This window comes from Mus caroli, unplaced genomic scaffold (assembly GCF_978045245.1).
Source record: "Mus caroli unplaced genomic scaffold, Mus_caroli_1 scaffold_4, whole genome shotgun sequence".
NCBI lineage: Eukaryota > Metazoa > Chordata > Mammalia > Rodentia > Muridae > Mus > Mus caroli.
In genome coordinates, this window is record NW_028227259.1 from 78,210,217 (window position 1) to 78,234,498 (window position 24,282).

General features: G+C 45.6%; 1 protein-coding gene across 2 annotated transcripts in view; it reads left to right on the forward strand.

Annotated features, from left to right (window-relative positions):
• The window catches only part of Kit (KIT proto-oncogene, receptor tyrosine kinase), a 79,633-nt gene that overhangs the window by 45,192 nt on the left and 10,159 nt on the right, over positions 1-24,282 (forward strand). Inside the window, exons 6-14 of one of the 2 annotated variants that reach the window (XM_021163090.3) lie at positions 1,124-1,313; positions 3,277-3,392; positions 17,846-17,960; positions 19,523-19,716; positions 21,128-21,234; positions 21,334-21,460; positions 21,749-21,853; positions 21,961-22,071; positions 23,518-23,668. In XM_021163090.3, coding sequence (XP_021018749.1) covers positions 1,124-1,313; positions 3,277-3,392; positions 17,846-17,960; positions 19,523-19,716; positions 21,128-21,234; positions 21,334-21,460; positions 21,749-21,853; positions 21,961-22,071; positions 23,518-23,668 — 1,216 coding nt within the window. The remainder of the gene's footprint in view (positions 1-1,123; positions 1,314-3,276; positions 3,393-17,845; positions 17,961-19,522; positions 19,717-21,127; positions 21,235-21,333; positions 21,461-21,748; positions 21,854-21,960; positions 22,072-23,517; positions 23,669-24,282) is intronic. The other variant, XM_021163091.3, reaches the window with a different exon arrangement.

Consider the following 24,282-nt stretch of genomic DNA (forward strand, 5'->3'; position numbering starts at 1 on the left):
GCTCTCTGTTCCAGAGTGACTGTAAGCATAAATGTCATAATTATTAAATGAAATGTGTGCTAACGTGCCTGAGGCAGTTCTTGGCACATAGTAAGCACCATCCCCTAAATGGTAGCTATAAAAATAAGATCAGCAATTATCTTATTGCTCTTTTTCAAGCTTGCTCTTGGATTATTACGTAACCACGTCCAAGGCTGTACTATTTACTTCACCAATGTTCTGTCATGTCAAGAGTTATGGAAACCCGTGCAAATAGTACTTTGTGCATCTCTTAACCCATTTTAAGAAGAGTTCTCAAATGGAAATTATAGGATTTAGACTTAAAATAGATAATTTAAAAAAAGAAACTCTCGATTGCTAACTGGTTCTGAGACGTAGCGTGCCAGTTTGTCACGTGTGGTTCCCTGCGCTTCTTCAAAACACACTCGATTTCCTTGGGTTTATTTTAAATTAGTTTTGCTATTTTTGATAAATGGAGAGTGCCATCCATATTTTAATGACTGGTTTAGCTAAACAGTCCTTCTCCCCTAGTTTAAAGTCCTCTTTCTCGGTACCTTAATTAAAATTTGCCCTTTGCGATATTTTCCTTTTCTCACTTCCCAAAAGCACCCACCCCTCTCCCCACTAAGCGGTAAAAGCCCAGTTGTCACATTAAAGCGTTGTCTGATGGACGACCCAAAGATGCGCTAACAGACAACAGTCAGTACAGATGAGCTAGCCATCATTTTCTTCAATACAAAATGATATTCTATCACTTTTTGGAGCTTGTTCTTGCCTTGACTCGGTGCTACCCTTTGACTACATCTGTAATTCTCCTGGGCCTAGGCAGGGGCTATTTAACAAAGTGTCCTGAACATGAACCGCACGATCGGGGAGGCGAGTGGGTGTAGAGACGCTTACAGGGAATCACTAGCAAGGCCACCGTATACATCCGGGGCTCAGTGTGTGCCCTGCCTCACTCCAGAGATGGCAAAGAGCAAAGGCGGCTGACGCACATCTTCTCACAAGTGCCAGTCAACACTGGAAGCCGTCATTTGCCACCATTTCTGTGACTCTTTAAGTTGACCTTGCGTGCTCTTGTCAGTTGTGAATACTGACTGCTGTCTAACTCTGTTCCGATTAGATAAAGGATTCATCAACATCTTCCCTGTGAAGAACACTACAGTATTTGTCACCGATGGAGAAAACGTAGATTTGGTTGTTGAATACGAGGCCTATCCCAAACCCGAGCACCAGCAGTGGATATATATGAACAGGACCTCGACTAACAAAGGGAAGGATTATGTCAAATCTGATAACAAAAGTAACATCAGGTAAGAAGGGGAGCTGTGCCCGTCTCTCCCTGCAACGTTCCCGGGCCATGGTTTGGTGACCCAGCAATGAGTGGGAAGATGCCACATTGAGGAAGGACATCTGGGGCTTCCTCTGTGTCCTCGGCCAACAATTCCGTTTTGCTGTGAGTTTAGAATGTTCCCACCACATGTTTGGACGTATGCCGACTCCGTGTCTCATTTAGGATGTAGTGGGTTACTTTTCTCTTAGTTTTAAGGGTAACCCAGAGCAATGACTAGCATATCTTCAGGACACAATAATTCTCCTTAGAAAGGAAGGGAAGTTAGTATTGTTTCTACTTTATTAAATCTCTGAGGCAACCATGCATCACCATGCTTCCGGCTGGGTGATTGATTATGGCTTTTTTCTTTAGATCTCTTATTAAATCTTCAAAACATCGTAATTACAATAATAGCAGTCATGATACCTTGTGTGCTTTCGTCTGTTTCTGTCATATATATTTTACACACAGCAGCACAAACCTTAGATATGTAGCACTTGATTTATTTATTTTAAACTTAACTTATAGTTGTGTAGATATGTATTGGTGCATGGACACAGTGCACCCCAAAGTGTGCGTGAAGGCCCGAAGACAACCCTTGGGAGTGAGGTCTCTCCTTCCACGCTTACCTGCATTCCAGGGACCAGACTCAGGAGCTGTGCTGAAGGCACCTTTATCATTTCACTGACTCTGTGGCACTCTTTGTGCCCCTGTCTTTGTGGAAGAGGAACCCAAGGCACAGGCTTGGTGATGTGACCAAGATCAAATGACTCATAAGGGGCTGGAAACTGCGCAGAGTCTGTTAGTCCATTCAGGAGCTTCTGCTGACCATTGGATGAACACAAGAGAGAGCTGAAGTGCCCTTAGATTGGGGTTTTGCATGCATTAGTCTAAAAAGGCTCAGTTCCCTAGAAGCCTATCCTGAGACAGGAGGTCAGGGGCTGGGGTTTCTAAAGGAAAGCTATGAGGAGTCAGGAAACCAGCTGAGAAAGGAGCTTGGGGAATTCTCCATTGAGCTTTCCTGTACCCTGCCACTTGGGATCACCCTTGGCTGAAGGTGATAGAGGTGAAGCATCCCCAACAAGGGTCTGTGGGGACATGGGCATAGGCCGTAGAAGACACGCAGGACGGAGGAACCTGCTTGAGAAGCTGAGACTAGAACATTCACTCCGTCTACCAATGGGGAGAGGAGAGTGAGCGAGGCCACTTGAGTGTGGACAGTCGGGCATGGCCTGCTCAGGAGATCTACCATCTAGAGCTCACACTAGCTTAAGGATCGCATGTGTTCCTTCATCACAGCCGTCCGTCCTGTAGGTCCCTGTGTAGAGCAGATACTTGAATAACAAATACACCTGGGGACTCTGGGAAAAGAAGCCAGGGAGTAAGAAGAAAACTAAGAGAACTTGACCGGAAGAAGCAAGGCAGGGGACAGTGGATGAAGGAGTTGGTGTGGATCCCAAGGTCTTAGTGTCAGTGTGAAAGTCGAGGGTGTGTGCAGGCTACTGAGCTATGGGTTCCCAGAACAGAGGTCAAGGCACTGCTACAGGTAGGCAGAGGAGGAAGTGGTCACGAAGGTAGCCTGGGACAGTGGCTTGGCTTGCTTATTTCTGTGTCTTCTTCCTAGGTAGGCCTTTGTTCCCCAAATAGAGTGCTCTCTGTGTGGTGTGTGTGTTCGTGGAGTGTGTATGGTGTATATGTATGTGTGTGTGGGGGGATATGAATGTGCGTGGAATGTGTGTGTGTATGAGTGTGTATGAGAGTGTGGAGTGTGTGTGTGTGGTGTGTATGAGTGTGTGTGTGTGTGTGTGTATAACACCAAATTAAGTGATTCATTGATATTTCTCCCTAAATAGGTATCTCTTTCCAAGTAGGAACTGACAGAGACGTGCACTCCAGGACAGACTCTCTACAGGGAGTTTTGATTTATTGTCCTTCCTTTGTAGATATGTGAACCAACTTCGCCTGACCAGATTAAAAGGCACAGAAGGAGGCACTTACACCTTTCTGGTGTCCAACTCTGATGCCAGTGCTTCCGTGACATTCAACGTTTACGTGAACAGTAAGTAAATCGCCCGGCTCCTTATCTTTTTATTTTGTGTTATTACGCGCTGCAGCCCGTGGGTCTAACAGCTGCAGAGCTGCGTTGCTTGTGTACTATGTAAATAATGTTTCATGATAATTTTGACCTTAACAAAGACCTCGTGGTTTGGTGGTTGGAAGAGAAACCAATTCCCTGCCCTACATCTCACTGGCCACATGACCTTGTTGAAGTGCTGTGGATTTCTGAGGGCCGCCTTTGAAGTCAACACAGGAGCCAGAGAGGCCGGAGCTTAGAGATTGTTTAAGAGAAAGTGTATTATTATTGATTGTTCAACTGGAGAGCCAGATGTTGAATGGTGCTGGCATTTACCATTGGGTGGGTTGGGGGGGGGCAGAGAGAGAGAGAGAGAGAGAGAGACATACTGTTAAGCCCTGACAAGAATTTTCTCTTACTTGAGCTTTCTCTCTTCAGCCTGTGACATACCATTTGTGTTTAAGATTGTTCTCCCACTATGATGGATGTACTATTGACCCAGCTCAATGGATCACCCTGAGTACTTTAGCAGGACCAGGGGAGCAGGCAGCAGGTGGTTTGGTGGAGGGCAGTTGTCTGTAGTCATGGGAACCTCAAAACCTCAATACCAAAGCCCTGCACTGCTCTTAGCAGCAGTTCTTAGCAGCAGGGCGGGGGGCGGGGAAGGAAGCTATGCAAGCAGGAGTCAATCCTTGCTTCTGCCAAGTACAGGGCTTCACCTTGGCTCTGTTCTGGGTGCAGCCTGCACTGGCAAGGAGTGGTGGACACCATTCTATCTCCTAGAGTACTCCGGAAGATGGTCCGATAAGTAAATGTTAGAATTATCCATCCCGAGTGTGGGTCTGGGGAAAGGGAACGTTCCCGAGATAGTTACTTGTTGCTGTGAGACAGCGCACAAGCAGCTTGAGGGGAGCGGGTTTTGGTTCTTGCTTGCAGGGAATATAGGCCATCTTAACAGCGAGGGCATGGCTTTGGGGTTTGGTCTGGTCATTGGGAGCATACAACTCGTTCACCTCACGACTAATCAGGAAGTGGAGAACTGAAGCTGGAAGCCAGCCTACAACCCACAGTGGCCTGGCCTGCCTTGCTAACCTCCTCCGCTAGCCACGCCTCCTGCCCTGAAGGTTCCATGCTCGGGACATTTCAGATCAAACCAGAATGGCCCCTACAAAACAAGCTTAGGGACTGGACAGTACACGGGACTCTAAGTGGGTTGTAGATGGCTGGAGTGGGCGGAGTGGGCGGAGGCAGGGGGAGTGTCTTTCCTCCCTAGAGTAGCCTATCTGCAGTGGTTTCAGGTATATCTCTCCCTTGTGTCCCTGTCTTGCTGTGATAGCCGTTTGGGTGCGGTTAGATCCATTTTGTTAAGTGAAAAAGAATCAGCTAGTAAAGCCCTATTCTTTCTGGTTGGCTTTTTTATTGCAGTCCAGGGTTGCTTGGCCGTATCAGTATTTCTAGAAATGTGCTTCCTGATTCAGGCATATCAGTTAGGGTTCTCTGAGGGAACAGAGCTGCTAAAGCGCACGTGCACGTGCACACATGCGCACACACACACATGCACACACGCACACACAGGCACACACAGAGAATTATTAGATTGGCTTACAGAATGTCATCAGTGTAGCCCAGCAATAGCTGTCTCATTCAGTCCACCAGGCTGAATGTCTCAGGAGTCCCAACCTGATTCCTAGAGAGCCCTGGTCTTGGGTCCGCATTGGAATCCTGAAGAAGACCCAGACTGAGGGAGGGCGTTCCTGCTACAAATAATCTGATCAAGAAAATCCTTCAGAGGAGTGCCCACTGCTTGGGTTCTGGTTGATTCCAGAAGCAGTCAGGTTGACAACCAAGACTAGCTACCCAGGACATCAATATGCATTTGATCTGCCTGTCAGGGTACATGCCTTTGATCCCAGCATTCTGGAAAGTGGAGGGAAGTGGATCTCTGTGAGTTCAAAGCCAGCCTGGTCTAGTCAGTGTCAAGGGAGAGAAGTGTCACAGGCCCGTAATTAAGTACTTTAGTGTTGCTAACTCTCCCAGAATCCTTTATCTATTGATGTATATCCTATACTTCCTTAAAAGGGTGTGTGGGGGGTGGTGGTGGTGGTGGTGGTGGTGGTAGTGGTGGTGGTGCCAATGATCTCAGACTCTGGACCACAGAGCTCCTCCCTTCCAAAGGAAATGTTAATTAATATTTCTTTTCCTGAGAACAGTTTTGATTATTTGGTATCTCATTGGCCCTCAATTCAAATATTTCTAGATTAATTCAGATGTTAATCAAGGGAGCTTAATATATTACACATGGGCAAAATTACCTACTTCTGAAAACCGTAATAATTCAACTAATTTAAGAGACGACCGTAGGCAAATCAGGATCTTTGCAAGCATAATGTGCAAAATTGTTCATGCAAAACTTGATTCTGAGTGTAGTAGGCCCCTCTTACCTACCTTCACCAACACCCTAATCCATGGTTGACCAGTACTCCCAGAAAATACAGTACGAGCCAGTTACTACAAAGGTAAAATAGGCCGGGCGTGGTGGCGCACGCCTTTAATCCCAGCACTCGGGAGGCAGAGGCAGGTGGATTTCTGAGTTCGAGGCCAGCCTGGTCTACAAAGTGAGCTCCAGGACAGCCAGGGCTATACAGAGAAACCCTGTCTCGAAAAACAAAAAAACAAACAAACAAACAAAGGTAAAATAAAGAAACAGGTGGACACCGTGTAAGGCTTTGTTGGGCACTCAGATTGCTCCATCTGAGTGCCACCAGTAGCAAGTGGGTCCATGGGACCCCCTGAGAAGCTCATGATGTCACTGTTGGCCTGGCCTCCGGGCCCTCCTTTCCCAGGGTGTTGTCTGCCACTTGGGCATGAGACACTGATACTTCCAACTTTTCTTTCTGGGGGCAGAATTGCTGTCATTTAATTTTTGAGGTTGCCTTGTCACCCAGCAGGGTCAGTTCTGATCAAGTCTGCTAGGGACACCGCTACCTTCCAAACTGATCCCCACCCCCACCCCCCGCCAGGAGGGGCCTCTTCTATAGTCTAGAGTTCTGTGCTCTGACAAGCACCTAGCCATTGATGGGATGCCTTCTTCATTGATGGGATGCCTTCTCCCTCATTCTGGGAGGGAGGAGGATGGGGCAATGGGCTCTGCCCTCCAAGATTAAGCTTTTCAGGGAGGCTTTTCATTTCTGTCAGTTTCTTGCAAATGCTAAGTTGACAAAAGCTGTTCATTTCACTCACAGGGTACATTGGGTTTACAAATGGCTTTGACAGTGAGCATATTTGTTCAAACTGTCTGCCTCTTGTGAGGCATGTCCCAGTCTCTGTACTGTTACAGTCCACAGTGTTATGGGTTTACGTTTCTTTCTTTTATTTATTTATTTTGCACTGGACTTAAAGTCAAGGGCTGGGGATGTGGCTCAGTTGGTAAAATGCTGGCCTGCCAAAGCTCCAGCATTGCACAAAGGGAAGCCTAAGCATGGTGGCCTGTGCTTAGATTCCCAGGCAGGAAGGTCAGAAGTTCAAGGTCATTCTGGGCCAGGTGGTGAGGCCAGCCTGCTATGTTTGACTGTGTTTGAACCTGTCTCTAACAAGCCACCAAACAAAAAGTGTTTTAAAATCAGAACCTTGGGACTCATCGTGTCCATGTTGCCATCACGGGGTAACAGTGACAGTTATGGGTAATTCTATGCATGGTTTATTCTGTAAATAAGCTTAGCCTCCAGGGGGAAGGGAATTATGTATTGCAAAAATTAGAATTAATAAAAGTCAAGATAATAAATGCACGGGGTTACACAGAAATTCAGGCTCCTTAGTGACACGATGCATAATTGCTTCCCAGATTCAGTGCTAAAGAAATGCTAATGCACAGCCCTTGATTTGGAGTGGTCTAAAGGCATCAAGAGTCCCTGTGTTTTGAAAATATCTCGTGTAGATTTCAATGTAGTCAGTGTGGGGGTAGGGGACTAATTTCTCCTGTAGGAGACTTGAGGATTTCATTAAAATAAAAACAAAGCCTCAATTTTTTTTCCCCTCCATTGAATTTGCATTACTGTAATTCCTCCTGGGAGTGCTTATCCAAGGTGTACATCGAAGTTGAATTCTTAGTTCTGAAAAGTCGGTGCCCTTTGGGAAAACAGTGATGCATGTGAAAACTGCTGAAAGCGTGTAATTGTAAAACTCCAAACTTTGCCCCCACGTGCTTCCTCCATGAGGCATGAGTCTCTCCCATATTCCTCTCCATATTGGGGGGAAAAAATCCCATCTGCCAGCTGTGTGACAGCCTGTAGTGCTTATTGCGCCCCTCTGGTGGTGCTTGCCATAGTACCCAGGTCAGACAGTTCCGTGTCAGCCAGAGCTAAAATCAAAGGCCATGTGCTTCCTCGTTTGGCTTTTGGGCTTTTCCTCTCATCCCAGTCTGTATTTTTTTTTTTTTTTTTTGGATAAAGGACAGACTTTCTAAAGGGCAACCAGCAAAGTAAATCTCTTTATAAATCTATTGTGACTTTTTAATCTCAAATATCCATGTGACTTGTGGAGTTATTTATATAATCACTGGAGGACATGATGCTTGCTCTCTAACACTAGTTATCTTTAGACCTCTGAATTGTCTTAAATCTTTGGACAGCATCTGATAGCATTTGCAAATCAGCTTTAAGAAGTTAAATATGTGTTATAGAAGGGTCATCAATAGCTCTTCCTCCATTCCTAAAGGGACTACCTTCAGTGACAGACCTCAGCCACTGAGGAGGGCTGCTGAGGTGCACGGGTATGGGGACAGGAAGGGCTCACCTTCCTCATGGTGGCCTCAAGTCACCTCCATAGAGCTGACTTGTCTTCGGTTAGACTTGGCCCCCAGTGATGGCTTGGTCCACACCGCATTGACTGTCAGTATCACCAGCTTCTCTCTATTTATGGAAGGTTGCTAACAGAGCACCAGAAACAACTTAAGGAAATGCCCAATAATGGATTATTTCTAAATCATTGCATCAAATAATTAAATCCTGCTGGGTACTCACTCGATTATTTATAGACCCTGCAGTACACCAAAAATCAGCCCAAGTAATAAATAAATCACCCGGAATGAAGGTTCTCGATGAGAAAGTTTCCCTTTGACCACATTTGCAAAGGCCAGGCTGCTTTTGATATATTTTGGGGGTCACTGATAGCTAAATCGGGTTACAGATGGCTAACGCCCAGCTAGGTGGAAGTCGCTATATGCCGGGCAGCCTGCGTGTGAATCACATGGCCAGTCCACTTGCCAACAGTGAAGGTGGACCTGTCAAGCCAGCCATGTAGACAGCTTCAGACCGCATGCCAGCCATCTGGGTTGTCCACCTGGCTGGAATCACAGGGTCCTTTCCCAGTGTGAACATATAAGAATGGCTTCCTGCCTTCAAGGGCTGCTCAGTTTGGGGGCTCGGAGGGAGTATGCCCTCGAAAAGCCTTATTGAGCAATGAGAGCTCTTTGCAGAATGAGATATTCTCCAACCTCCTAGCTTCTTAGTTTCTGCTTCTGTCTTCCTCCCTTCTCCTCGTTGATTGATTACTGATGCTGGGATTGAACTCTCAGGCCTCTGAATACCTCCTGCCTCTGAGCTGTGTTCCCAGCACCCATGTTTATTAGGATTGGGGGCAGGGGGAGGGTTAAGATTTTCCTAACAAGTGTGTGTCCAAACTGTCATGTTTGAAAAACCCCAGTGCATTTCTCTGTGGGGTTTTGTTTGAAAAGGTTTTTGCCTTTCTAGTGCTGCTTTGAGGCTGGGTCCAGAAGGGAGTGGAGTAGTTTAGATTCTGAAATAATAGAGAGTTGGGCTTCGTGGAGGAAGCTTTTCGGAAGTGGTGGGGCTTCCACGGAGGCTGGAATGTAGTCCGTCCTTGTAACTTGGCCATCCTGTTCCATGAGGATCTTCAAGGGCAGATTCACGCCAAGCCTCCTGAAGCCGAATTGTCCCTGAAGGCAGGCAGCCATTCTTCTCGAATTGGTCAAGGGCCCTGAGATGCCAGCCAGGTGGGCGGTCCAGATGGCTGGGTGATCAGGCCTAGATGGTCTGAAGTAGTCTACATGGCCATCTTGACAGGTTCACCTTCACTGTTGGCAAACGGGCTATACACAGGCTGCCTTGCAATGTAGTTGGCCGTATCTATGTATTTCTAAATTCAACTCTTTCATACTTCAGAAGTTAGGTTTGGTAAACCCAGAAAATGTCGAAGCAAAAATAAAAAGCAAATTTTATGTTTACTGTCCGAAGGTTTTTTTTTCTTTTTGACATTTCATTGCTTCCCATGGCTAATACCCCTCATTTTATATCTTCTTTCCGGCCCACTCTCGCAGGTGCACATGCATGTGTGTGCGGACACGCATGTTTCTAAGAGGCCATGTTTCTCTGGGGCCATCAGCCAGATGCTCTTATAGAACACCCAGGCTTGGTTTCCTGCACTCAAAGGGTGGTTCACAACCATCCATTGCTCGAGATCCAGGGGAGCTTATGCCCACTTCTGACCTGCACAGGCACACACTTGGTACACATACATACATGCAGGCCAAATGGTCATATACACGAAATAGAGTGGATACATACTAACAAAAGTGAGGTTGTTATTTTATATCCTGACTCGTTAGTGCTGAGTGCAGATGTCCTGGGAACTCCTTTCCAGTCAGCCTCCCTTTGCTATCTCTTTGAGCGGATCTTTTATAATCCCTTTAAGCCCACGCTGCATACAATTTTGAGACATTAAGGAGTGAGACGGTTCTAACATGATGTGACAGAGTTTTAAAAGAAACCTGTCAGGAGTTTATGATCATCTATTTAATCTTGAATGTGTGACCTTGCCTAAGTGCCTGGAAGTTACAAAGTCGCCATCTGTCACTGTATCTGGTGCACTGTGTCTTCCACACACAGTCATTCCTCAGGACCGTTCTGCATTAAGCACAGCTCTCAGGTTGTCTGAGTACAGTAGATCATCTGTGTAAAGACAGTTGCCGGCCTTCTGGCATTAATCTGTTTGTAGACTTTGTACTTTTATCTGAGATCGGGTAGGACTTGAGTCTTTTTATCAATCTCTTAGATTGAGTATTGGTTTTTTTTGTGACACATTTTTCAACAGTTGTTTTATGTTGTGTGTGTGTGTATACACTCACGTGTCCATACACGCCACAGTGTGACTACAAAGTCAGTCACGAGTTCATCCATGCCGCAGTGTGAATGGGAAGGTTGTAGGACAATTTAAGGAAGTCAGTTCTCTCAGGTTGGCAGGCTTAGGGGCAGTGCCTCCCTCCATGGAGCCATCTCTCTGGACCCTTGATGTGTGCGACATTGCATCTCTGTATTGAAATAGAATCTCTAGATACTAGAATGGTTATAGACATTGAAATAGGAGGGAAACAGATACAGAAACCAGCTGTTAGCATAGAACTCGAATCTCTTTTACTCTGAGGGGGGAAAAAAGACAGCAGTAAACACCCGTGAACATCTTTTCTCTGCTCCAGTGTTGTCACCATTACTTTCCTTCCTGTCTCATAAGATAATCCATCCTTTGTGGTGTGCCGTTAATTTGGCGTATCTATTTGAATGCCAGACATCTTAAGAGAATTCAGTCACCTGCCTTGGTCCTTGGGCCCTTTGTTGCCTATGTTGCTTGCATGGTTAGACTTTATTATTATTATTATTTTAATTAAATGGTAGAAAAGCAAAGGAATGGGTTCAGTGTGCAACTGTAAACGTTGATGAAGTTGCCCCCAACTTTTCCAGACAACAGCACGAGGAGCCATTTTATATCGTGGACCTTCTGCTGTGTGGAAATTTCCTTTGCATTTGAGCCAGGTGTGTTTGTACATCAAATTAGCCCCATTCATTTATAAATATATGCAGGGTCGCCTCTAATTCAGCAGGAATTTAAATTAATCCAAGAATAGGTACATAATTTTTTTTCTGTGGGCATTATGTCAATACCCTCTGAATTACGTGGCAAAATGAATGACCTACTTTACAGAGTAGAAAAATAACATTTCAACCTGTGCCTGCGCACCTTGGCAGCCCGCTTAGCTGCTTCGTGATGGGCGTTCGGGTCCTCTGCTCACATCTGGGATGCACACAGCACCGAGGATCTTATAAATGAAGTTTAACGAGTCTGAGTAGAGAAGGCTTTCTCCAAGTAGACATTGTTTTGGGATTCTATCCTGAAACTAGGAGGTTGGTTGGTTGGTTGTTGTTAGATTGTGTATGTTACAGCATGCGTGTGTGTATGTTCCCATGTGTGTGCACATGGACATGCTGCTGTGCAAGTGTGTATAGAGGCCAGAGGTTGATATTTTATGTCTTTATGTATTAAAGCAGTAGTTCTCAACCTGTGGGTCACAACCCCTTTGGGGGGAGTTATCATATCAGATATCCTGCATATCAGATATTTACGTTACAATTCACAATGGTAGCAGGGAGTAGCAATGAAATTAATTTTTTGATGGGGGAGGGGTCACCCCAACATGAAGAACTGTATTAAAGGCTCACAGCATTAGGAAAGCTGAGAGCCACTGTGTCAAAGCAAGGTCTCTCACTTGAACCTTGAGCTTGCTGATTCAGCAAGCCTGGGCAGCCAGCTGGGTCTTGACTTCCAAGCACTGAGATTAGAGGTGGGCCACCATCCCTCCACCTTGTGTTTGTATAGTAGGTGTTGGAGATCCCAACTCTGGTCACATGTTCCTTACTCCTGGATGGCAAGCATCCCCACTGAGCTGTCTCCTCAGCTCAGAGGAGCTAGGGGCTCTTTCTCATGGTGTTTTTTACAACAGGGATTTGGAAAACTATATAGGTGGCTGCTGGGTTTGAGCAGCCAACAAATTAAGAGAAACAATTTTTTTAAGTAGTTATAAAGGTCAGAGATTGGGACTGGAGAGATGACACAGTGGTTAAGAGCACTGGCTGCTCTTCTAGAGGCCCTGAGTTCAATTCCCAGCAACCACATGGTGGCTCACAACCATCTATCTGTAATGGGATCCGATGCCTTCTTCTGGTATTCATGAAGACAGGGCACTCATGGATGTAAGATAAATAAATAAGTCTTGTAAAAAATTAAAGGTCAGAGATTTTTGAGACACAATATTAAACTCATAATCTAGTTGGGCATATCACTGCGTTAAAGTGACATTTTTATTGTTAAAATGGGTTTGGTGTTTAGCACATATAGTTGAAGTTTTTAATTTTTTTCATTTATTGAACAAATTTCTGTTTTAAGGTGCGTATTTTAGGCCTGATGGTGTGTGTAGATCAGTTTGTAGAGTGTACTTAACAGGCAAGGAGGTGCCTTGGGCTTCATCCCTGAGAGCAGTGAGCTTGGTAGGGGACATTTCAGCACTCTGATTTTGGAGGCAGGAGGATTCGAAGTTCAAGGTCATTCTTGGCTACTTATGGAGTCTGAAGTCAGCCCAGGCTACGTGAGACTCTGGCAGAAATACCCATTTGTCATTTGTAGATAACTGTAAGTAGGGATATAATGCAATATATTTTCTCACTGTCTATAGCGGGGATTTTTGTGACACATGCCTATAATATATCTTTTAGCAGTTTTTTTTTTTAAGTCAGCTACAGTTAGTTTATAGTCTTGTCTGAGCTGGTTTATATTCCCTCTCATTATAACAATATTGTGGCAGAAATGTAGCTTCCATCCAGACTCAACCCAGGATGGCGACGGATTGTGAGTGCCCACTGTGCCCCAGCAAACCCAAGAGTTATGAAAACCAGAAATTCATCCTTCCACCCACTCTCCATTTGGTCTTTTATTATTTGGAGCCCTGAGTCTGCGTTCCCTCTCCTGCTGCCGATAGAGTGCAGGCAAATTGTCTTCAGCATGGGACCTGGTTAGGGTGGGCAGGGCCAAAGAAAACCCCGACTCAGAGCCACTGGCCTGCAGGACATGAATGGAAGGGTGAGTCCCGCCGCTTCTGTGGCCCGGAGCCACCCAGGGTTTGCCGCCAGCTCTTGTTCTGTGTACCGAGATCTTAAAATTCATCTTGTTCTTGCTTTCCACATGGACCTGATGGTGGGGAGAAGGGTAGTTTTCAAAACCTCCAATCTGCCGGGCAAATCGGTGTTTTGGATTTTAATTACATGAGCAGTAACATTCTCACGGTTACTGCCTACAAGCAATCAGTGATATTGGAGGACACTGGGGTGGCTTAAATCTATGGTGGTTTTTCAAATGGCAAGGGCTATTTTAAGGGAAAAAAAAAAAAACACCTGCCCAGGAAACACAAAACTTAGACATTTCTTAGGCTTATCAAAAACCCCAACTTGGGAGGAGTTAGGGAATGTGTCGATAGATATCCTACTTACTTCAGGACATCTAAGAAACCACGGCTCTGACTTAACTTGGAGAATGCGGTTGTGTATCTCTTGCGGTGAAATGCATATTTAATGCCTTACACCGTGCATTGGGCCACTTATAAAATGCAGATAAGCTTTGGGTTTCATTTTGGGGATCAGTTCTACCTAGCTCATTCTTTATGCATTAAACAGTTTCCTAGTGCAGCCTGACACAGACAGCCAACGCTGGGCCAGAGTGACTTAGCCTTCTCAGAGTGAGGTATCACACCACCAGTGTCGAGGACAGGGCTGGGACTAAGATGAAGTAAGAGACAGATCTGTAGGCGGGAGGCATGCCCTCGTAGGTAGCCACATGTCCCTTAAGGGTTGGTGATCCTGAACCATCACCCCTGGGCTGCTTCTCTGTCATACTTCTCGTCCTGGTTTTTTTTTTTTCCTTTTTTTTTTTTTAAAGATTTATCTATTTATTACATGTAAGTACACTGTAGCTGTCTTCAGACACCCCAGAAGAGGGCATCAGATCTCATTATGGATGGTTGTGAGCCATCATGTGGTTGTTGGGATTTGAACTCAGGACCTCTGGAAGAGCAGTCGGTGCTCTTAACCACTGAGCCATCTCTCCAGCCCCTCGTCCTGGTTTTTATTGGGTTTCTTTAAGGTGCTTTGTTTTAAAAACCACCACTACCACCACCACCACCAACAACAAAACCAGCAAAAACCAAGCTCTGGCTGGCTCCGATCTTTAGCTTTTAGAAGCTGGAGGTTGGGGCAGGAACCTTCATTTAGCTTCCCTCATAGCTAAGGTTTAGGACCGTCCGAGGCTCAACAGGACAGACGCCATTCAGCTAGCCTCAGGTTATATCCTACCTGGGATAGCAGCTTTAAAAAAAAAAAAAAAAAAAAAAAAAACCACCTAATTAGCCAACACACAGGAGCAAGTAGGCCAGCCAGACCACATCTCTGGTTTCAGCTGACCGTTATGTAACCGCTCCCAGGTGTCGTGCTCGAAGGCTTGGATCTTAGAGAGCCCTTGTCACGAAAGCAAAGTATAACTGATGGCCCAAGTTTGAGCTGTTCCAATTTTTTTAATTAGAAATGTTTTATATGTTCATTTTTGGTTCCACGTTTACTGTATGATAGGGGAAAAAGTTAGAAGAATAAAATAGATACCATCTCTAAGCCTGTTAGGCAGAAGTCAGCATTATTAATGCCCCACAAGGCAGCGACTCTCAACCTCCCTGATGCTGCAACCCTTTGGTACAGTTCCTCATGTTACAGTGACGACCCCCCCCCGCCCCCGCACCAGCTATAAGATTATTTTGGTGCTACTTTATAACTGTAATGAATCCTAATGCAAATACCTGATATGTAGGATATCATATATGTAACTCCCAAAGAGGTCATGGCCCACAGGCTGAGAACCACCGCCATAAGGTATCCTTTGAACATTTAGGAATTATGTTTCTATCGTATTAACCCAAGAAAAGCCCATCTTAGGACATGACGGGCCTACACAAGGCTGAATGCCAAGAATATAAGCAGACACAGCTAATGAACTTGCCAGCTCTGCTGCCTCTATGTAGACTCCCCTGTTCATTTTTTGTTTTGTTTTGTTTTTGTTTGTTTGAGACAGGGTTTCTCTGTGTAGCCCTGGCTGTCCTAGAACTCATTCTGTAGACCAGGCTGGCTGGCCTTGAACTCACAGAGCTCTGCCTGCCTCTACTTCCTGAGTGCTGGGACTAAAGGCATGTGCCACCACCGCCTGGCCCCTAATCATTGTTACTGTCAGTAAACACAAACTTCCCATGTCTAGGCGTACACGTAGATTTCCTCTACGTTTTTCTCTGTTGCAAGAATAAAGCAACTAGGTCTCCCGCCCAGGAAAACCACCTTTAGACTTTTCTCATAGTTACTTCCCAGTGACATTGAGCACTTGTTCCCTTGGGTGGTCCTGTATTCATTCACCAGCTCTTGCTATGTGTCTGCTGCCACCAGACCATCAGTCTAACATGCTGCTCCGGTCATTGAAAGTCTGAAGGAGGAGGCAAAAAAGCATGAGTTATGTAACAAAGTCAAGTGCTCCTGAGAGCTTCAGGGATAGAGACCAAGCAACTTGGCTTTGGAGAAGTGAGGTTGCTTAGCAAAGGAGGTGACTCTGGGGCTGAGTCCAGAGAGACCCAGCGTATGGCTCCCACAGTCCCCGGCACAATAGCGTGCTCCTACAAGTCCACTGTTCTTTTGTGTCCTACTTTTCAGCCTGATGCCACAGTTGCCCATGATAATTAAACGAAACTTGCCAGATGGATGCTTTCGAGAGACGATGGCTCGTCTTCTTGCTCTATTTGTGAAAGCTGGCGTTAGATCCAAGTCCTCAAGGATACTCCTACCTTGGAGATAGCTTTGGAGAGCAGTGGCTCTTTTGTGTGTGTGTGTGTTGGCCACACGGCCTGCCATCAGCAGGACCAGGTTGAGTGGCAGGTGGGTGTGTCACGCATGCGGACACCGATCCCTGCCAACTCATCTTGCCTCGGAGGGAGGGGGTGAGGTGCTGAGTGGCTCTTCTGCAGAGATGTTGTTGATCATCGTTACCTTCCTCTCGGGAAATGGGTTCTGTAAGCTTCTGATCTGTCAGCCTTTCTGTCTCACATCTATTGCTCTTATTAGTCTGTGGAAAATAGATGTTGAAGTCGCAGCACTCCAGGCTAACACACACACACTGTCACACTGTCCTAAAGAAGCAATTTTCAGAGCATTAAAGGGAGACTGAAAGGTGATAAATGTTACCAACATGTGTAGCTAACTCCCTTAACTGGTATTCTAATAGGAAATAACCAAACCAGTAGTAGTTGTAGTAGTAGTGGTAATAGTAATTAATAATAATAATAATGGATGTATCATCTGTGAGTAATTCGTGATTCTTTTTTAAAACTTTGTATTCCATTTATTTATTTGTGTGTCTGGGAAGCAGTGTGCACCACAACATGTACATGGGGCGGGGTTAGAGGACAACTAGTGGGGGTCAGTTCTCTCTCCTCCCACCCCGTGGGTCCCAGTAATCAAACTTTGACAGTCAGGTTGGTGGCAATCGTCTTTACCAGCCAGGGCATCTCAACAGCCTCTTCTCCTTTAGTTCTTTGCATGCTCCATCACTTTTCCTTAACCAACATCCTATGAGATGCAAGCCATTGTTCCCTCTCCATAGATGAAGATCGTCATCAGTTGGATTGCCCACTACACACCTGCCTTGCTGGTTCTTACAGCCCGGGCTTTTGTGCAGTGATGCCCTCGGCCTTGCTTCCCATCTCTGCCCGCACGATGCCGGCCGACTGCTAAGCACACTCATCCACAGTGGACCAGAAGCCTTCCAGGATTAGTCTGCCCCTAGATCCATGCCCTAGAAGTTCACCTTGCTTTCACTTTAGAAATAATTTCCAGAATTTGAAATTGTCGAATATCAATTGATTATTGTAGTTACACAGGACTGTCAAATTAAGAGTCTTCCTGCTGGCACAATTTATGTTTGTGCTGATTATACCCAGGCTGTAGATAAATGCATAAACGAAACTCTGGGGCTGCTTTCTTCCTCCTTCTCTGTGTGTGTTTTGTGTGAAATAAAGGTTCAGCCTCTCACACTGCCATTCACGGTTGTGGTCTAACCTTTCCTGTAAGTACGGCAATCCAACTCTTACTAGCACCACCTCTTGCATCCCCTGAGAGTATAGCTTCTATTTTTCTACAACAACTTCTAATTTCATCTATTCCAGTCCCTATAGTAACATGAAGTGTCTGAGCAGGTAGGCTGACGTGAAGTCCTATTGGCAAGAAGTCCAAGTTAAGACAGCTGATTTTGACCTGAAGCAGAAACTAGCCAGGCTGGTCTTGCAGGCTCTGGTCTACAGAGTTCCTTGGGATCCTGATACCTTCAGGCGGATGGGGAGGGTCTGGGCAGCGCTGGACAACATACCCACTGCACCCTTATGCCACCTCTGGGTGTCTCCCAGGTCCCTTAGCTTCCTCAGCTGCCTTCAGAATGTTCTAGGTATGAGATGAGAAAGAGAATGGAGAAAAATCACACCGTGGTTGTTCAGCCAACTGATGAGGCTATTTCTCTTCCTGCAGCAAAACCAGAAATCCTGACGTACGACAGGCTCATGAATGGCATGCTCCAGTGTGTGGCAGAGGGATTCCCGGAGCCCACAATAGATTGGTATTTTTGTACAGGGGCAGAGCAAAGGTGAGAGGTTTATTTCTGGCACTGCTTAAAATGCAGAAGGGAAGGGCTATAATTCACTTTAATTTTAAACGTGTTTTTGGACTTGCGATTCATTTTTTTTTTTTTTTTTTTTTTTAGAATAAAAGGCTGTCTTCTGAGTATTCTTTTTTCCCCCTCCTATATCTGTCTAGCTTCTTAAGAAGGGATAATGGCTATATTTTTCCTGGTCGACATTAATTTTGTTTGCTGAAAAATGATTACTGAGTGACTTCTCTATTTGGGTGGTTATCTTTTTGGGTTTATCGTGCAATTTCTAGCCTGCAGGTAGATAAAGCAATTTCCCAGGACAGAGTAATTAGATTTCCATTCTATACACAGGAGGTAATGTGTGTGGGAAATGTGGCTGCAGTTATCATGAAAAAAATTACCTCAGAAGTTAATTGCCAAGTAGCCAAAAAAGTAATGGTCGCACAATTACACATACACAGGGCGTTTGTGAGCAGTGGGTTTGCAAAAGTGTTTCTCCTTGTTGAGGGGCCCAGCCCCCAGACAAGGAGCATCTGCTTCTGCGTGGCTTTTCCCTCAGAGTCCACACTTAAGCCTTAAATTGTCCTCTCGAATTACCTGAAGATGAAAATGGGGTCAACGTTGCTGTTTTATTTACCCATAAAACACTGTGTTAGACCCAGCTTTAAAGGCCTAGTTTGGCCTCGTAAACAGAATGGTAGTGGAAGTTTGGTTTTTCGTGGAAGATGTTTTAGGACAACATATCAGGATTGATTATATCGAATTATTATTTTAGTATGGGTTTTAGCAGAATGTTTTGTTTGGGGGAACAATAAAGAGGTCATAAAACCTCTGGACGCTGTGAGCTCTGTGCCCATGGCCTGAGTATGTATCCCCTGCTCAGCAGAGTGTGTAAATGGAAGCTAACTGTGTGCTCAGTGCTGGTGTGGTGTACACCGTGCGAGGCTGTGCCCTCGTCTCTGCCTTGCTTGTATCCGTATTTTATGGGTGGAAAGAGACCGCATAGAGGGTGAACAGATGACATGTGTAGGTGTTTAGAAGACACCTAGAAGATGGCCAGAGTGGCTCTCACCACATGATGGGACCTGCTTCCAACTCTGGATCTCGGGCACCTCCCTCCTGCACCTTTTGAGTCTTTCTTGTCTTCATTCTTCCGATTTCCTCTTCTGAACTTCGACCATCACACATCCTTTCCGAGAGTCTGGTGTGGCAGGATCTGATGCTGGCAGCCATTTTTGAGTCAATTTTTGAGTCTCTTGAGTTGGTACAGCCATAGAAACCTAACCCTGGAGAATTCATAGAACCTGGTGGAAGTCACAAGGTTGGGCACTAAGAGTTAGGATGGAAGTCCACATCCAACCTCGAAACCATCACTTCCTCTTCCCGCTCTTCTGCAGTGCCTTCCTCGCTCATAGGGCCCCAGGGATTCCCTTCCCCTCAGGCCATCCTAGGAAAGGGAGTCTGAGTTCCCTGATTTGCCATACAAGCATGCCAGCTCTAGGTGCCACAGGCTTCTGTTTGGCTTCCCGGAGTAAGCCCACACTGTTCTCTCGTAGGTGTACCACTCCTGTCTCACCAGTGGACGTACAGGTCCAGAATGTATCTGCGTCACCATTTGGAAAACTGGTGGTTCAGAGTTCCATAGACTCCAGCGTCTTCCGGCACAACGGCACGGTGGAGTGTAAGGCCTCCAACGATGTGGGCAAGAGTTCCGCCTTCTTTAACTTTGCATTTAAAGGTAACAACAAAGGTATATTTCCTTTTAATCCAATTTAAGGGGTGTTTAGGCTCTGTCTACCATACCATAATCTTACATCCATTCCAGTATTGGTCATATCATTTCCAGTAATACCGACAGTACAGCAGTGTGCCATGCTACCATCAAACTTCACAAACTCATCCCATACTAGTCTGCTGATGAAGGCTTTGCAGTTACTGATGTAATCTTAACTATTTTTCTTTCCCTGGTCTTTGTGTGTTTTTATGAACTTCTTGACAATGAGTAATATACGTACAGTTATAGTTGGGTTGGGGAGCCTCCCTACATTATACACCAGTATAATTAGGACACATTGGAAATGTTAAATTCAATTTAAAATTTCAGTTAAAATGAGTTACATTTTGCTAAACATCTGTATCGTAATGTTAACAAGTATCTTTTATATGATCTTGTCAGCAAATGTTTTTTTCCTATTCTGTATGTATGTGTGTGTGTGTGTGTGTGTATGTATGTGTGTGTGTATATATATATATATGTAAGTAAGTGCTTACCCATCTGCACTGTCAGAATGGTACAGAGCCCACTGCAGGCTGACAGAGCCCACTGCAGGCTGTGTAGTGTGTAGATAGCCTGTGTGTCTAGCTGTGACTAGGCTCCTTGTCTAGCGACTGAATGACTAGCAGACCTTTGAAGGCATTGTGGTACACCTGAGATAAGGAAACGGGGCACTTGAGGTCTTTTAGTGCCCAGTTTCTGTGGTATTTAGCATTGGCCATAGGACTCATGCCAAAAGGCTGTGTGTCCTCAGCTTCTGGATGAGGAAGGGGACGCATCATAACTCTGCCCTCTGTTGTTAATTTCCCCAGCCAGAGCAATGAAAAGGATGCTTCCAAAATGTCTGTCTTCTCTGTGGAAGACACTTATGTCCATTGCAGAAACTTTAGAAAACGTAAGAGAGCAGAAAGAAGCAAATGTAAACCACCCAGAGAGGCAGTCGATTCGGATGGAGCTTTTCATTAAAAGCAGCATAGCATTATGTGTGTTACTTCAGAAATGTCAGTTTCTCTGTACTCTGGTTTCAACTTACATCTTTAAAGATGCCCATGCATCCAGTAAAGGGTGTGGTTGTGGGTATTGTGCTGTGCCAGAACACATGACCAGGTTCTAGTCCTAGCACCAAGAATAAATATAGGTACGTAGGTAGGTAGGTAGGTAGGTAAGAAGGGAGGAAGGAAGGAAGGAAGGAAGGAAGGAAGGAAGGAAGGAAGGAAGGAAGGAAGGAAGGAGAGAGAGGGAGAGATGATGTATTTGAATACCAAGAGAAAGCTGTGATCCCTGCATGTGCCATGAGGGAAATGGTTTAGTTTGGGACAGGTGGTGGTGGTGGCAAGGCTGTTGTCCTGCGGCTGCTGGCTTACAATCATGGTTCCCTTCCTTGCAGAGCAAATCCATGCCCACACCCTGTTCACGCCGCTGCTCATTGGCTTTGTGGTCGCAGCTGGCGCCATGGGGATCATTGTGATGGTTCTCACCTACAAATATTTGCAGGTGAGCATTGAATTGTTCTCTTCCTGGGGACGCCACGGCGGCAGGGCAGGCACTGATTGTTCAGCGGGTGACACGTCTTTCTTTTCCTTTCTCCTCCAGAAGCCCATGTATGAAGTACAATGGAAGGTTGTCGAGGAGATAAATGGAAACAATTATGTTTACATAGACCCGACGCAACTTCCTTATGATCACAAATGGGAGTTTCCCAGAAACAGGCTGAGTTTTGGTCAGTGTGAGGCAGGGGCTTTCCACGAAGAAGCCCTTTTGTGTACGCGTAACTGTGATTTTTTTTTTTTTTAAAGGAACCCGCAGTGGCTTCCTTTGTCTTGTTTCACCTAAAACAAGAAGTGCTTTCTGTCAAACTGCACAGGAGTTGGCAGGGGTAGCAAAAAGAGCCCCGTTGAGAAGTGGCTCCAGACACACAATGTCTTCCATTGCCTTGTTGATTTGGGAACCTCACAAACTGTTGGTTGGTCTTCCCACTGACCTGACCCTGCCTTCTTCCTTCCTAAAGGAAAGACACTGGGAGCTGGTGCCTTCGGGAAGGTCGTTGAGGCCACTGCTTATGGCTTGATTAAGTCGGATGCTGCCATGACAGTTGCCGTGAAGATGCTCAAACGTAAGTGTCTCGGGGCACTCACCCCCTGTACCCACCACCAGTTTATCTAATAGGTTCTCCCCCCTCCCCCACTTTGTTTTGCTAAAATACACCACTTTCCCTTTTAGCAAGTGCCCATTTAACAGAAAGAGAGGCCCTTATGTCGGAACTGAAGGTCCTAAGCTACCTGGGCAATCACATGAATATTGTGAACCTGCTTGGAGCATGCACGGTGGGAGGTGAGTCTCGAGTTGCCATCTGTCTGGTTATCAAAGTATGATTTAGGCAGTGCCTAGCTATAAGCTACTTGAGAGATTTTTTTTTTAACCAAGCATTTTGTTCTATTTTGCTAGGTTTGGTTTTCCACAGTGTTCCTCAGAATGTAGATTTTTATAATTTCTGGGCTGGGAGCCTTCAGACTCATGTCCTCTCGTGATTTTGCGATGTGGGTTGTAGTTGTTCCGCAGTGTGGCCGAGCATTGGAACTATTCATCACAGTTGTGTTTGGTGCCCATTACTCAGATTCTTAGTTCTCCCCTCCCTCTCCACAGTCCTAAGGACCTCTATTCCGCCCTCAGCGGATCAACATTTTAAACTTCCACAAGCTTTTGGGAACACACAAGGTTTCTCTTTATGCCGAGCCACTTACACCCCGCCTTTCCTCATTAGACATTATATGTGTATATTGAATTATAATACTCTCCCCCTTAAACAGCGTAAGCAGTGAGGGGCGGGGTAGCTTTATATAATTTGGGGGGCAGTAACCAGTCATTCGGGAGTTAATGTTGATTTTCCTTCTATAACTGAAAGTGGCCCCCAGCCTCCCAGTTCTCAACTGCACACCAAGTAGATCCAGCTTTTCACTCCCACAAAAGCAAGCTTGCGGCTCTAGCCCCTAAGTCAGAGTTCCCACCAAGGGTGCCTTGATGTTTTCAGCAGGCACACTGTTCTACCGAACAAAGCTGTGTAGAGTGAACGGGGGCTGTCTGTCCTGAGAGAGCCATGGGATGGTAGGCAGCTCAGACAGCGTCTCCGGACAACCCACAGAACTGGCGCTCTGCACACCATGAATTGTTCATGCGACCGTATCTACCCATGGCAATTAGCTGCCTGTTAAGTTCCAAACTGCGCTTTTAAACATCCCGAGCAACCCCTCATGTTTTCAAGTAGTCATGCTCAGAAAAACGGGCCTGCCGTTTCAGGTTTGTTTGTTTGTTTGTTTTGCCACTTTCCAGTATGGGCTTAGCTGGCTGTTCCCTGGTTACTTCCCTACCAGGCTTGCAGCTAGGGTTCTTCATTTTCATCGTAATGTTACAGCGAGGACCCAGAACCCTGCCTGCCGTACACAGCAGCGAATCAAAGGCTTCCTGTAGGGAGCTTGATCATAGTCGAGCCTTTGAAAGCAGTCACTTGTGGCTACCGAGCCAGCCATCACGCCTGTCCCCTAATGTCACTTAGACATCCAGGTAGAAAGGGGCTTGCTTGTTCTACTTCACTCAACACAATGCTGCCTTTTTTGATAAGCGATGTTAATAGATAGAATTATGTTGGGACTAAGAAGGTTTAGCCACTGAACCTGAATGTTAATAGCCGAGGTCTCCCATGGGTATTTCTACAGGAGGCGGGATTATCTATCTATGGTATATCATCTTGCCCATACCTAACATTTTCTTCTATCCTCATAGGGCCCACCCTGGTCATTACAGAATATTGTTGCTATGGTGATCTTTTGAATTTTTTGAGAAGGAAACGTGATTCGTTTATTTTCTCAAAGCAAGAAGAACCGGCAGAAGTGGCACTTTATAAGAACCTTCTGCATTCAAAGGAGCCTTCCTGGTAAGGCTGATTTGCATAAACAGTCAGCTGTTGACAGGCAGTTCATGGGGTCAGAAGGGTTTGCAATCAAGGCTGATTCTTTTAAAAAAATGAGCCAAGGTGCTCCTAGGTGTGAAATCAGAATTATTAAATTGTTTAAGCGTGATTAACCATTCCGGAAGTTCAGATAGTACCCTTGAAGATTCAAATTGAGATTTGTCACTGATTTCTCTTAAATGTGTGTCTCTGTCCTTCCTGAAGCCTTAGTCCTGTGGGATTGGATGTGTAACCACTTGTAGGGAAGAGGAGAGAGGCTGTCCTGTGGCGATTACGTCCTGGAGACTGCGCAGACTGGCCAAGAACACCCAGCATATGTAGACTACTAGTTATCAGCATTGTTTTGGCATCCGAGTCTCTCCCCGTCCCCCGTCCCATCCCATGCGCCATCATTTTACTGCATTATAATCACATCACTATCAAAGAACGATGATTGACATTGTTCTCACGGACAATGATGCAAAGGATGATGGATGTATATGCAGGTTCAAGACCCTGGGAGGAAACCTAGTTTGATGCACAACCAGAGTAGAACTCATGGCTGTGGCTTGTCCATCCTTTCTTCCCCCGGGTGCTTA